The following is a 12405-nucleotide window of genomic DNA, read 5'->3' as shown; positions in this document are numbered from 1 at the left end:
ACACACACACACACACACACACACACACACACACACACACACACACAAATGGCTAGATTCAGTTTTTTCTTTTCTACGAAAGTTTTGGCATTGGTGAAACCATGGCTTCCGAATCTGTGTATCTATGAATTTTAAAGTGGCTAGATTCTTGGGATCTAGGTCTAGCTGTTCGGCTGTTTGTCTGCTGTGAGAGCCTGTTTTAAAAAGCTCATTATTTAAAGATACTGTTCAAGCTCTTGACCATCAGCAACAAAGACCTGTGAAACCATTCAGTCCTTTGTTTTCTAGCCCACGGTATTATTTGCGTTAGTCATTATTTATGGTGGTGCTGGTGAGGAGGCCACCAGCTGTGATAATGCAACCAAAGGTTTGTACTTCCAAGACCAACACGTTCACCATGTCTTAGGCTGTCAGCACTCATCCTGGGGCAACTGGATTCCCTCTCATCCCCCACTAATCTGTCTGATTAGTGCTTGTACATTTTATCTTTTATATATTTATATCTACATATTTAGCCTAACTCCATCCAGGAGATTATACTTGGACCGTATGTCTTAGTTTCCCAGCTTTTAATAAAGTGTAGCACACAGATCAAAAACGATAAGGGCTGGGTTAAAAAGAGCAGACGTAAGAGTACTCGTTGGGGGCTGGAGAGATGGCTCAGAGGTTAAGAGCACTGGCTGCTTTTCCAGAGGTCCTGAGTTCAATTCTCAGCAACCACATGGTGGCTCACAGCCATCTATAATGCGATCTGGTGCTCTCTTCTGGCATGCAGGTGTGCCGAACATTGTGTACATAATAAAAAAATAAATCATTAAAAAAAGGAGTACTCAGCGATGTCACTGACTACTTCTAGTCACAGAGGTCATTGGCTCACACACATACAAGCATACAGACACGTACTTTTCATATCAGACCATATGAATTTCAAACATGCAGATGCAAATAGCAGCTGTGCAAGTATCTGTAGCTACAATATCAAATAGACACAATCACATTTATAGATACAATTAAGGACTAAAATAATTATCTATTACTTTCTTCCTGAATCCAATCGTTTGGAAGATCGCCACAAACCTGCATTCACTTTGGCTCGCAGATAATTCTCAGGATGAAAGAATAGCCAAATACTTACTCATATGTCATGGGCCTTTGGACAGCAGCCACAGAACAACGTGCCAGTTGGAAGAGAGAAAGAAAACAGTTATAAAATCAGGTGAATTTGAGTATTGGCTTGTATACTATGACCCACCAGTGCCGAGACATGGGTTTAATGAAGGAAAAACATAGTTTTTATGTTTCTTAGGGTCTTTTAACAGTGGTTCTCAACCTTCCTAATGCTGTGACCCTTTCATATGGTTCCTCATGTTGTGGTGACCTCTCCCCCAAAACCACATAATTGTTTTTGTTGCTAGTTCTTAACTGTAATTTTGCTACTTTCATTGAATCGCCATGTAAATATCGGCTATGCGACCCCAAGGGGGTCTCGACCCGCAGGGTGAGAACGACTCACTTACACATTAAGTAAGCAAAGAGCACACACTCAGAACGATCTGTTACCATGAAGGTACGTTCTCCAACTACATCTCACAGGTACAAGCTGACAGCCACAGGGGCTGTTAGCCTCTTGCTGCTTGCTGCCGGGGGGGTGGGGGGGTTCCTGTCTCTAATTACTTCTGAGCAGGCTGCCCTGAAAGCCCTTATGCTTCTGCTTCTCCCACTGAGGACCTGGCCACTCTTAAATGTAACTGGCTGTCTAGAAATTACACTTGCTGAATCTCCAAAGCACGTGAAGGAAAGGAAGCCCCTTCCAGTCCTGATGCAACTCCATGAGATGAGCTGGGCTGCATGGAAAAGGGAGCACCTCTTTTTGGAAGTAAAGGGGAAGGGGTAGGGGAGAGAGGGAGGGTGGGGCTGGGAGGGGAGGAGGGATGGGGCTACAACAAGGATATTAAGTGAATTTTAAAAAATCTGAGAGAAAAACAAGTTCATATTTGCTGTGTGCTCTGGCTAGGGTCTATGTTTACTTAACACAAGTCATTTTAGAAGAGAAAACATCAATTGAAGAAGGTGCCATCACCAGGATCTGGCCTGTAGGTAAGCTCTTCTTGATCAATGATTGAGGGAGGGAGGGACCAGCTCGGGCTTTAAGAAAGTTGTCTGAATAATCCATGGCCAGCAAGCATGTAAGTGGTGTTCCTCCGTGGCTTCTACTCCAATTCCTGCCTCTAGAATCCCTCCTTGAGTTGCTGCTCTGGCTTCCCTGGGTGATGAACTTATAGCTAAGGCAAAGTAAAAACTCTTTCCTCTCCAAGCTGTTCTCAGTCCTGGTGTTTCATCATGGCCAGAGAAACCCTAACTAAGACAGTGGTTTAATTGACTGAAATCCAACTTGCCCGGTGCTGTGGTGCACGCTTGGGATCCTAGAGCAAAGGAGACTGAGGCAGGGGACAAAATATTCAAGGTCACTTTGGGGTAAGAGGCAAGACACTGTCCAAAAAACAGACAAATGAAATAAAACCCAAGCAAAATGAATTTTAAAAATCCTTAAATCCCAACTAACTTTTAAATACAAAATCAACTAAATTAAACAGCCTTAGATTTATTATTCTCCTCTGTGTGGATGATGTGGGGGGCACATGTGTCAAGGGTCACAGGCAGTGGGCATGGGAAAATTTTGTAGAGTCCATTCTTTATTTACTTGCATCTCAGGGGTTAAACTTGGGTCAACAAGGTTGTGTAACAACTACCTTTGGCTGCTGAGCCATCTTGCTGGACCCTACACCAATAAAAACAATTTAGATGCATTTTCTTGATGCAGAGGAAGGAACTGAAAAAATAGAAGCATGAAAGCATTTTTTTTTTTCTTGAAGTGACAGGCATATTTCTCTAGCTGGCTTCGGGGTGTGGCTTTACGGAGTGTGTACACAATACGCTGAACATGAAGGCTCTCTGCATTTTCCCATCGGTATTCAGGTGCTTCATGCTCATGTATAACATTTGTCGTTACAGACACAACGGTCTAGGAAAACAGCCAGCCGCAGGAAGCTGTGCTGCCAAAAATTAAGCAATAAATACCCTGGGTTCATAGCGAGAGTTCCGAGCCCCTTTCTGCTCACAGCTACCTACCCATTGGGGTCCTTCTTTTTCCAGTTTGCCAGGACGCAGTCTGCGTAAGACAGAACGGGAGGCAGCCCCAGCTTCTCAGACAGTTCGCAGTAGGGAACAGCGATATTGCTGGGCAGCACCTGATGGAAACGCACCGGCTCGTGTTCAGCCACTGAAGCATCTTACGCTTTTTCTCACCTCACTGTTAAAACTTGTTCTGGAGCACAGATAACATCTGGAAGGCCACCAGTGTAGTTTTTCTCTCCCACATTTCATAACGTAACCCTGGCGATTGTTCCGAGTTCCTGTTTGGGATGTGAGTTGTCTGGGGCATAGTTTGGCCACAGGCAGGAAAGAAAATAAGATAAGGAGCCTGCAGGTTTTATATCCTAATGACCCCGAGTTATTTCCACTCTGTCCTTCACAACAGCACCATGTTAGCTGGCGCTAGTAAAACAGGAAAACTCAGTGGCCCCTGGACTTCTAGGCTTTGTTAAGGACTTTTGTGAGCAAGCAGACTGCTGTCCCAGAGCACACATTTAAGAAAGAAACACTCTTCCTCACCCCTCTGTATGTATGTGTGTGTCTGTGTGTGTGTGTCTGTGTGTGTGTGTCTGTGTGTGGTATGTTTATTCTGTTCTCAGTAAACTTCACTATACCTGGCACTGGTACCATGCCGGCCCTTTATCCCACTACTTGGAAGGATGATAAAGGAGAGCTGAGACCTCGAGGCCAATGCAGGACACAGAGTGAGTTCTGGACAGCCCTGTGCTACACAGCGAGACCCTGTTTCAGTATGCAAAACAGCGGCTACCCCAAGCAGTGGGGTCTAGTGTTTTAACTGGGTGGATGCGATGATTAATCTCGATTGCCAACTTGATTCTGATGAGAGGTGCGTAGGTTGTTATCACAGCGTAGCCTGGACTCCTCTGAGAGGGTGTTTCCAAAGGAGATCAATTAGCTAAACCAGGAAGATATGCCCTGGTTGTGAGTGGAAGGGTCTATTAGGCAGCAGCCACAGGTCGAATATCAGGGAGACAGCAGGGAGTCTACAGAATAGAAGCCTCTCTCCGCTCTCTGGAGAGGGTTGCTCCCACCACAGGAGGCTGGGTTCTACAGGCTGAAGCCCCTGAAGCTGTGCACTGAAATAAATAGTTCTCCTCCCCCTTATGTTGCTATGTGAGGTATTTCATAGGGGATGACACAACTGGCTCCTCCTCCTGGTGGAGACCCTGAGTTCCCTGGTGTCCAGGCCAAATTCTCTGTGCAGTTTATTAACTACACGGCTAGCCCTGTGCTCTGCATCTGGCCTAACATCATTTGACTTAGAATGGTCCCGTGTGGGGATAAGGGGAATCCTTGTAATAGTGTGTCACGGCTGGGGTGCGACGATAGCACAGGCACTCTAGAAGCGTCAGGTCAGTGTCATTGGTCACAGATGGTGCGACAGTAAGCCAATGCCACAGTTTTGAGAAATCATGAGCATTATAACGGCCTCAGACTAGCTCAATAGAGAGCAAAACCAGAGCCGCTGTTCATGAAATTGCACCTATGGGCACTGCAGACCCGCTGGAAACTCTTGGGCTGCGACCAGTCATACATGTTCAAAAGGAAAGGAAGTATTCCATCAGAGGTTTACAAAAGGAGGGCCAGAGGGCAACAGGGAACCATTTAGTAAAATAATTTGAACTGACTTAGGAAAAGTAAAATGACTGCCCTAACACATGTTTAGTACAAGCAGCTTTGAAGAGGCAAAGACATTCAGAACACTGAATTACATTTTGAGCATTCATTTTCATGTTGAGACAAAGCCTTTCCTGAAAATAAGTTGCTGCATTTTTTTTTTATTTCGAAAATTTAAGAGGCCAACAAGGTCATGATGAATTAAAACATGTTTTTCTTCATCTTTCTTTCATAATTTGCTTTCTCAACTGAGTCTGATAGCAGGTTCCTTTTTTTTTTTTTTTTTTACCTTTTTTTCCTTTTTTTTTTTTTTTTTTTTTTAAATGATGCTAAGACCATGAAGACCTCTACAGGCATTCCGAATGCTGTCTGTCTCTCTGTTTCATGATTCTTCTGAATTTGTAATCACACACACTACTGTTTCAGTCCCCTGGACTCTTGCTTGAAATAGATAGCAAATACTAACCTAACCCTAATTTTTCATTATAGACATGTAACACAGTCATGTGTACATACTTAGATTAAAATCCTAAGATGTCTGATGAGATTACACAGTCACTTACAATTTAATTTTGGTTAAATGCTGTCAGTTGGCCTGGAAGAAGAGACTCTTTGCCTCATCCCAGAATCCAGATGCTATTCCAAGACCATAGCGTGCTCCCATGATTACACAGAGCATCTAATTCCTCTCTGTGCCCCAGAACATGACTTATTTCATGGGTGGATTGTATGCATTCCTCTGATTTTAAACTGCACGTGGCAATAAAAATATCTGAAGAAAGCATCAATTACAGTTGCCCTAAATGGTAAGAGATACTCTGAGAAACTGATGTTATTCCCTTGGGACTTGAAATATGGATATATAATCTCTGTGGATTTCATGTGATTTTTGAGTGCCAGCTAAATTTGTAGGGCAACTATAAAGCATTTACAGTATTACTAATTTTAAAGAGCAGGACACAGGTCTGTATTTACTTATTCCACGGTTGTCCAGTATATGAAAGACAGCAGGCATGCCAAGCCATTAAAGAGCTGCTTTATTTTCCTCTCGATGCAAACTTTTTAAAGGTAGCCCGCTGGAGCCTCACAAGATCCTAGGTTCAACCCTAGCACCCCACTCCAGCGCCAACTCCCCAGCATCACAAACGATAATGATAATAACACAGCTCTTGTATTTAACTTTCTGCAGTACTAGGGATCAAACCCAGAGCCTTCCACGTGTCAGACAAGCACTCTGTCACTGAGCTACATTCCAAGACCTCAAAAGGCTTTACATTTAATGTAAGCTGGAATTCCCTTTCGTGTTAACGGAAACTCGCTATATGAGAGATACCGGAAGATCTCCAAACCTTTCGGGTATCGTCACCCCCTCGGTTCCACACGTATGCCATGGTGATGCACCCCAGGGCCAAGTGCGCCAGGCGCTGTAGCCTGTGCCCTCTGAGCTCGTCAGTGCGTAGCAGCGGCAGCTGAGAACAGATGGGGAGATTTGACTGATGTCAATCCTGGTAATGTTGTCGGTTTTAAGACCAAGATCAAAATGTGAAGAAATTACACAGAAAGACGGTTATACGGATTTTCAAACCTTCTCAGCTTCTTCCCGAAGCTGCCCGTTCTGAATGAGCATGGGCAGATTTCTAGCAATACGGGTCCAGGCACTGTACGCATCGGGAAGTTCCTCCTTGAAAAGAAAACAAGACCAAACAGCGGCATTTTGTTTCAATTGCTCGCGGAGGCCACTTGAAGTAGTACCGGCTTGACGGCCTGTCTTGCCTCTAGCACCACGCGTGCCCCCAATAAACATAGTCTGGAAACGCCAGCCCAGGCTTTGCCACTGGACAGAGGCATGGGCAGAAAACCCTGCTCCTTCATGTCTCTCTGCTCTTTCATTCACATCTTACAAAATCCAGCCCCAGCTGCTACCCAGACCCTCCTTGCTCCTCTATCCTACACCTGTCTCCTCTCCGTGAACCCCGTGAGTTGTGCTTTTTTACACCCAATCACTTATTTCCTGTTACGTTCTCCTTCTCAGGGGTATTCTTTGAATGGAAGAAAACTGAGATTGCGCTAAAGTTACCAGCAAATTATGCATTGAACTCAGTTCCACATATATATTTCTCATGGCCCAAGAACTGGTCTGTCATGTATTAAAAAAAAATCCGCATGCCACTTATTTTGCGTATAATTTATTTGAGGCTCGAAATAGCATTTCCACCTTTCAGAATCAAGGCTGTATTGTGCTTCTAACATATCTCTTGTGGGGCCTGGCACGTTACTGGACACCTAGTTCCTTTTCCATCCCGCGTAGCAGTCACGGACTATTGCTATAGCGCTTGCAGTTTGAGAGAGGAAAGCAGAACTAGGAGATATTTTCTATGTGGGTTTAAGCATGTGTGTGGATGTGTGCACATGTGTGGGTGAGAGTGTGTGCATGTATGTGGATATATGTTCATGTGTGTGTGTGCATTCGTATGTGAGTGCACGTGCGTATATGCATATACGTGTGTGTGTGTGTGTGTGTGTGTGTGTGTGTGTGTGTGTGTGTGAAGGCCAGAGGACAACCTCAGGCATGTCTGGCAGGCAGGCCCTAGGAGCATACTGGGATTTCAAGCACACACCACCCGCCGGCTTTTTTTTTTTTTTTTTTTTTTAACTTGGCTTCTGGGAATAAATTCACATTCTTGCTCATGCAAAGCGCTGACTGAGCCATCTTCCTGACCATGGATGTCTTTCTCCCATCACAATTTCAGACAGACTTGCTCTTACCATAAGTCTTAGCAAGCTCAACCTAGGTCGTTTTCTAGAGTAACTAGAGAATGGTCGCTTCAAGGGAACACTTGATGGGTCCTGGGCAGGGGCTCTGGATGTTAAGTAAAGAACCTAAGTCCCTCGATACTGGGTATCGTGGTCTAGCGCTTAGGCTGCTGCTGATGGGAGAAAGCATGGGAAGCAAAGTTATTGATGGGGAGGGGACTGGGCATAGGTGATGTCTATCTAATTCCTCTCTCATAGGTTATTTTAGCCTCCACCCTCAAATGAAGAAGAAAGCCAAATAAAGATATCTCCTGAATCTCATATTTATATTCATACGACACTAACGAACCCAAGAGCTACAGGCAATGCCCCCAAATGAACTCCAGAACTCTGAACCACATCCAACCGCTTCCTCCCTAAAGCAGCTTCCTGTCAGCGCAGCGTTTCTCAACGTGTGGGTCGAGACCCCCAACCTTTTCACAGGAGTCGCTGAAGACCATCGGAAAACGCAGATACTTACATTACGATTCATAAAAGTAGCAAGATTACAGACATGAAGTAGTAACAAAAATAATTTTATGCTTGGGGTTACCACTGAGGAACTGTCAGCGTAAGGAAGGCTGACAATCGCTGAGGTAGACCCTGAACTCTCCAAGATCCACATACGTGACCGGGGACACGGAGACCTCAACACTAGGTACTCCAGGGCACCCAAAGATGCAGGCTCCAGGGCACTCCGAGCTGGGGTACCAGGCGAGGTGCGCGGAGGCGGCGGGGCCTGGGGCTGCGCGCTAGACCGTGGTCCCGCCCCCCGAGGCGCCAAGCCACCGGATTGGATGGGAGCTGTGCGTGATGCTCTTTCTGAACTCCCGCGGGGTGCTCGCCCCAGAAAGCCCCGGGGCTGAGCAAGCTGGTGCGGGCCCACTTAACTTTAACCCTGCAGGGTTCCAGTGCCTCGCCTGCCCGGGGAACCGCCTTGGTTTTCCGTATCTTCTCCCAGTCTCAAGCCCACTGGCCCCCCCAAGACCAGTGCCTTCCTGGCTGCGGGCTTCTGGCTGGGTCCCAAGTCACCCAAGTGTCACCCAAGCTGCTTACTCCGGTTCTTAGTGGGACTAGGTGAGTGCAGGACACCTCTGTAAGACTACTTTGCCTCTTTCCTATTCTCCGTAAGTTTTGATAATGAAGATGTTAACGATAAGCTGGTAAGCGTGGCGTTTTCACATTCCAATTTAGTGACGTAGTTTTTATTTGTTTAGTAGGTTCTTAGGTTTGTTTTGCTGGAGACAGTCTGGCCTCGAATTGGAGGCCCCCTGCCTTTGCCTCCCAGGTGCTAGAATTATAGTTGTGGACCGTCATACCTGGTTGAGACACGAGGTGTTTTAAGATAAGCATTTTCCCCCTACATACATTGCACTTGGAGGCTCAGCTTGCACAAAAGAGCAGTCAAGGTAGATTACACTCTCCTCTGAATTATGCTCAGCAAACGACAAGCATTATTAACATGAAACAAAAGTCGCTTGATCTCTCATCTCATATACTGAAGTCAGTGAGGAACAGACTGCACATTTGATATAGTTCAGAAGAGAAGGGAAATTCCCACGAGTGGGGCCGTTTGAATGCTGCCTCTTCAGATCGCCTGGCTGGAAAGGTGGTTATTATAAGCTGACTTCCCCTCTACAAGCATCGCGTTCCTTCATAAAGCTGAAAGACATCTCATGTGCTCCTTCCTTCACTACTTCACATTTCCATGTTAAGAAAGTAAGGAGCACAAAGCACGACTGAATTTTCAAGAAGAGACACTGAAGAACAAGGAGGCTCCCTGATTCATACCCTGGCTCTAAGCCTGACACTTCATGCACTTGTTTAGAAGAAGCTAAGACATAGTTGCTTATCCAGAAATTCACCTGTTAAGACAGAGAGTAAGGATATAACAGATTTTCACTTCTCTTACCAGCGGATGTGGCAGAGCAAAGCCCACATCTTCATCTATGTGGTATTTTTCAAGGATCTTCCTAGAGCCTTCGGAAGAAGATAATTTACTGTGTGCCATGTCCACTGACCCCTGAACACTGAAGGAGCTTTCAACCTTTATAGACATGGTTTGGCCAGTCCCCACTGCTGACACGTAAGCAGGGAGAAGTGGGCACAGTTTCATTTTCTATTTTATGTATCCGTAATTTGATAAACAATAAAACCACACAGCATCCCCATTCATCACAGGAAGAAACTAAACATTCATGTTCCTTATCAGATTTACCCCTGAAGGACATCAGCTGCTGGCTACGATGCCCACAGGGTTTCCAGTACCTGTTATGGTGGCTAAGTACACAGGCAGGCCTCAGCCCTGGAAATACCCATGGGTGGCTTGGGTGGCCACCTGTTACCCCAGCAGGATTAGGCATTCCAGCCACAAAGGGCCCAACTGAAATGACAAGCATCATGAAGACAGGTGACCAAGAGAGACCCTTTTGCTTTAGAAAACTCCCAGAGTTTGGGTTTAAAATAAAGACTATTATGACAGCTATGCTCCAAACTGCCAATAGTTCTCCATTCGTGGCTTTCACTTAAGCTCCCACATGCCTTTCAAAACATCAGAGTTTTGTCTCAGCAGTCCCGAAAGACAACCTGAACGACATAGACTAGTCAGCGTCTGAAGGAGCGAGGAAGAGCACTTGGCGGTCTGGATAGATCCCTACACAGATGCTTACAGGCCAGACCCTTCCTCCTGCTTTTCCTCCCTAGATCCCTGTCTGTGTTGAGCCCAATGGAGGAGGGCTCCCTTCTTCCCATGACAAGTCATATGTTGGAGGTTGTCCACCTTCTCTACTACATCTGGCTGTCAGGGACTGACCCACGACGAGGCAAGAGCCCTGCACATCTGGAGATTTTCTAAAGCAAATGTTCAAACGACTAAAAGTCTTTCTCACAGAACAAAATCCAGACTTTGGTTGGTAAATGTTTACAGGGTATCAAGTTGACGTCTGCCTTGATCCAATGGTTTTAGTTTTGTTGTTGTTGTTTCGTATGGGCTTCTACATTTTTTATTTATTTTCCATTTATTTTTTTTTTAAGATGGGGCCTCCTCACACTGTAGAGGCATCACTTGTTTTTAGGAAATTCTGAGCCCAAAGCAGAAGCTACATGTCCCTTTTGATGATCAGAAGAGGAAAAAAAAAAAGTGTACAGTACATTAAAAGACAATCCAGGCTTATCATGCATGCCATCAGCTGTTGAAACAAATTAATGAGCCATGGCTCGGGAACATTCTAGAACAGCTCTGGCACCATTATCATTTGATGGCTTTTCTTTGAACAGATAGTTTTTCCAAGAATATGTGCTCATTATAAAAAAAAAAAAAAAAAGGCAGGAAAAATCAAAACCAAAAGTAACACAGTAAAGAGAACACAATAGTGAAGGTTTTGTAGAGTACATAATTCGTGAGGCTGATTCATTTGGAACCATGTCAAAGGTGGGGCCATGAAGTCTTGTTGTATCTTCAAAGTATGACACAAGGTAAGATTTTTACAGAGCCCTGTCATTTCTACTAGAAAGCAAAGATTCTATCACAATATTGACATTTGGAAAATGTGTTATTCTAATGATAGAAACAAGTTCTAGAGGATTCTGACTTGGAAAAAAAAAAAAACTTTTGGGAGTAGTTCCAAAGAGCCATGGCTGGTAAAGCTTGTTTGTTTGTTTGATTTTTGTTTTGTTTTTCTACCCTGCTTACCCAGGAGCCTCCATCCATCCCATCTTTGATGTCACACACACACACACACACACACACACACACACACACACACACACACACTTTATTTACTTTCTTCTGTTTTATGTCACATCCTCCATGTGCTACCCCTCTTCAAACATATTTAATCAATATGAGTCTGGCAAATCCTGTCTCCTTGGCTTCTGAAGCTATGTTCTCAGTTCTCTGCCTCCATTTCTCTTCCTGTTGAAAGCTGCTGACATCTGGCTTCTGAAGAACATCTCAATCCCATGCTCTCACACATAATCTCTTTCTTCCTTTTGAGTTTTCCCCTGTGATCTCATCATCAGCTAGAGAGCTTGGGAGCCTTCTCCCTAAAGCTTCCTACCGCTCAGTCCTGTCTGACTCTGCCTTCCTTAGTACCATCACCTGTTTCATAATTTGGGTGTTTCTCTATCATCATTATATTTCCTGCCTAGACCTCTAGCTATCCAATTCATTTTCAACAGCTTTATCAACATTCCCATGTGGAAATCTCATTGTCTTGTGCCACTATAGCTGTTACACCATACACAAAGACTTACAAAGAAATCATCTGGGCACGGCAGCACATACTCTGAATCTCAGACTTGGAGGTTTCTGACAGGTAGCTCAAGAGTTCAAGGCCAGATTGTGTTATATTATAAGGCAATTAGTTAACTAGTGGGTTGGAATAAGAGATCTGTAGGGAAACCCTTATCGAGGGTTATGCAAGACTAAACTTATTCTTTCTTAATATGTGAATCTCTGAAATGCATCCTGCTTCCTCCTTAGCATTGCTACTCAGTCTCAAAATATACTTATTTTTTCAATAAAGAGATTCTCAGTTTAAAATAAGAGGATCTAGGACACACATGCAAGAAGAATGAAAAATAACCGAAACACCAGTATTCAGTGATATTCTAATATCTAAAAGACACAGCATCTTTGGTACATGTTTGTAGCAGGCCGTTGCCCCATCCCCACCCCTGAGAATTTAGTGTCAGGGTTTTTCAAAAACTCTGATGGAAATGAAAATTTTGATCTTCATAAATATCTAGTTAGGAAATTATGTGGACATTCCTGGAAGAGGATTCCTATGATACAGTATGTTCCTTTTTTACCTTTTTTTT

At 44.4% G+C, this 12405-nt stretch overlaps 1 protein-coding gene across 2 annotated transcripts in view; it reads right to left on the bottom strand.

The window, feature by feature from the left end:
- Ido1 (indoleamine 2,3-dioxygenase 1) overlaps window positions 1–9595 on the bottom strand; it is a 14341-nt gene extending 4746 nt beyond the window's left edge. Inside the window, exons 1-5 of one of the 2 annotated variants that reach the window (XM_055593402.1) lie at window positions 9497–9595; window positions 6377–6472; window positions 6141–6260; window positions 3130–3248; window positions 1136–1150 (exon numbers count right to left, since the gene is read on the bottom strand). In XM_055593402.1, the coding sequence (XP_055449377.1) occupies window positions 1136–1150; window positions 3130–3248; window positions 6141–6260; window positions 6377–6472; window positions 9497–9595 (449 nt within the window). Of the gene's footprint in view, window positions 1–1135; window positions 1151–3129; window positions 3249–6140; window positions 6261–6376; window positions 6473–8065; window positions 8318–9496 lie in introns of those variants that run through there. The other variant, XM_055593401.1, reaches the window with a different exon arrangement.
- Between the last annotated feature and the right edge of the window lie 2810 nt (window positions 9596–12405).

This window comes from Psammomys obesus, unplaced genomic scaffold (genome assembly GCF_907164565.1).
Source record: "Psammomys obesus unplaced genomic scaffold, mPsaObe1.curated_primary_1811, whole genome shotgun sequence".
Taxonomy (NCBI): domain Eukaryota; kingdom Metazoa; phylum Chordata; class Mammalia; order Rodentia; family Muridae; genus Psammomys; species Psammomys obesus.
Note: the sequence above shows the minus strand (reverse complement) of the source record. Positions and strands in the feature narration are given on the sequence as shown.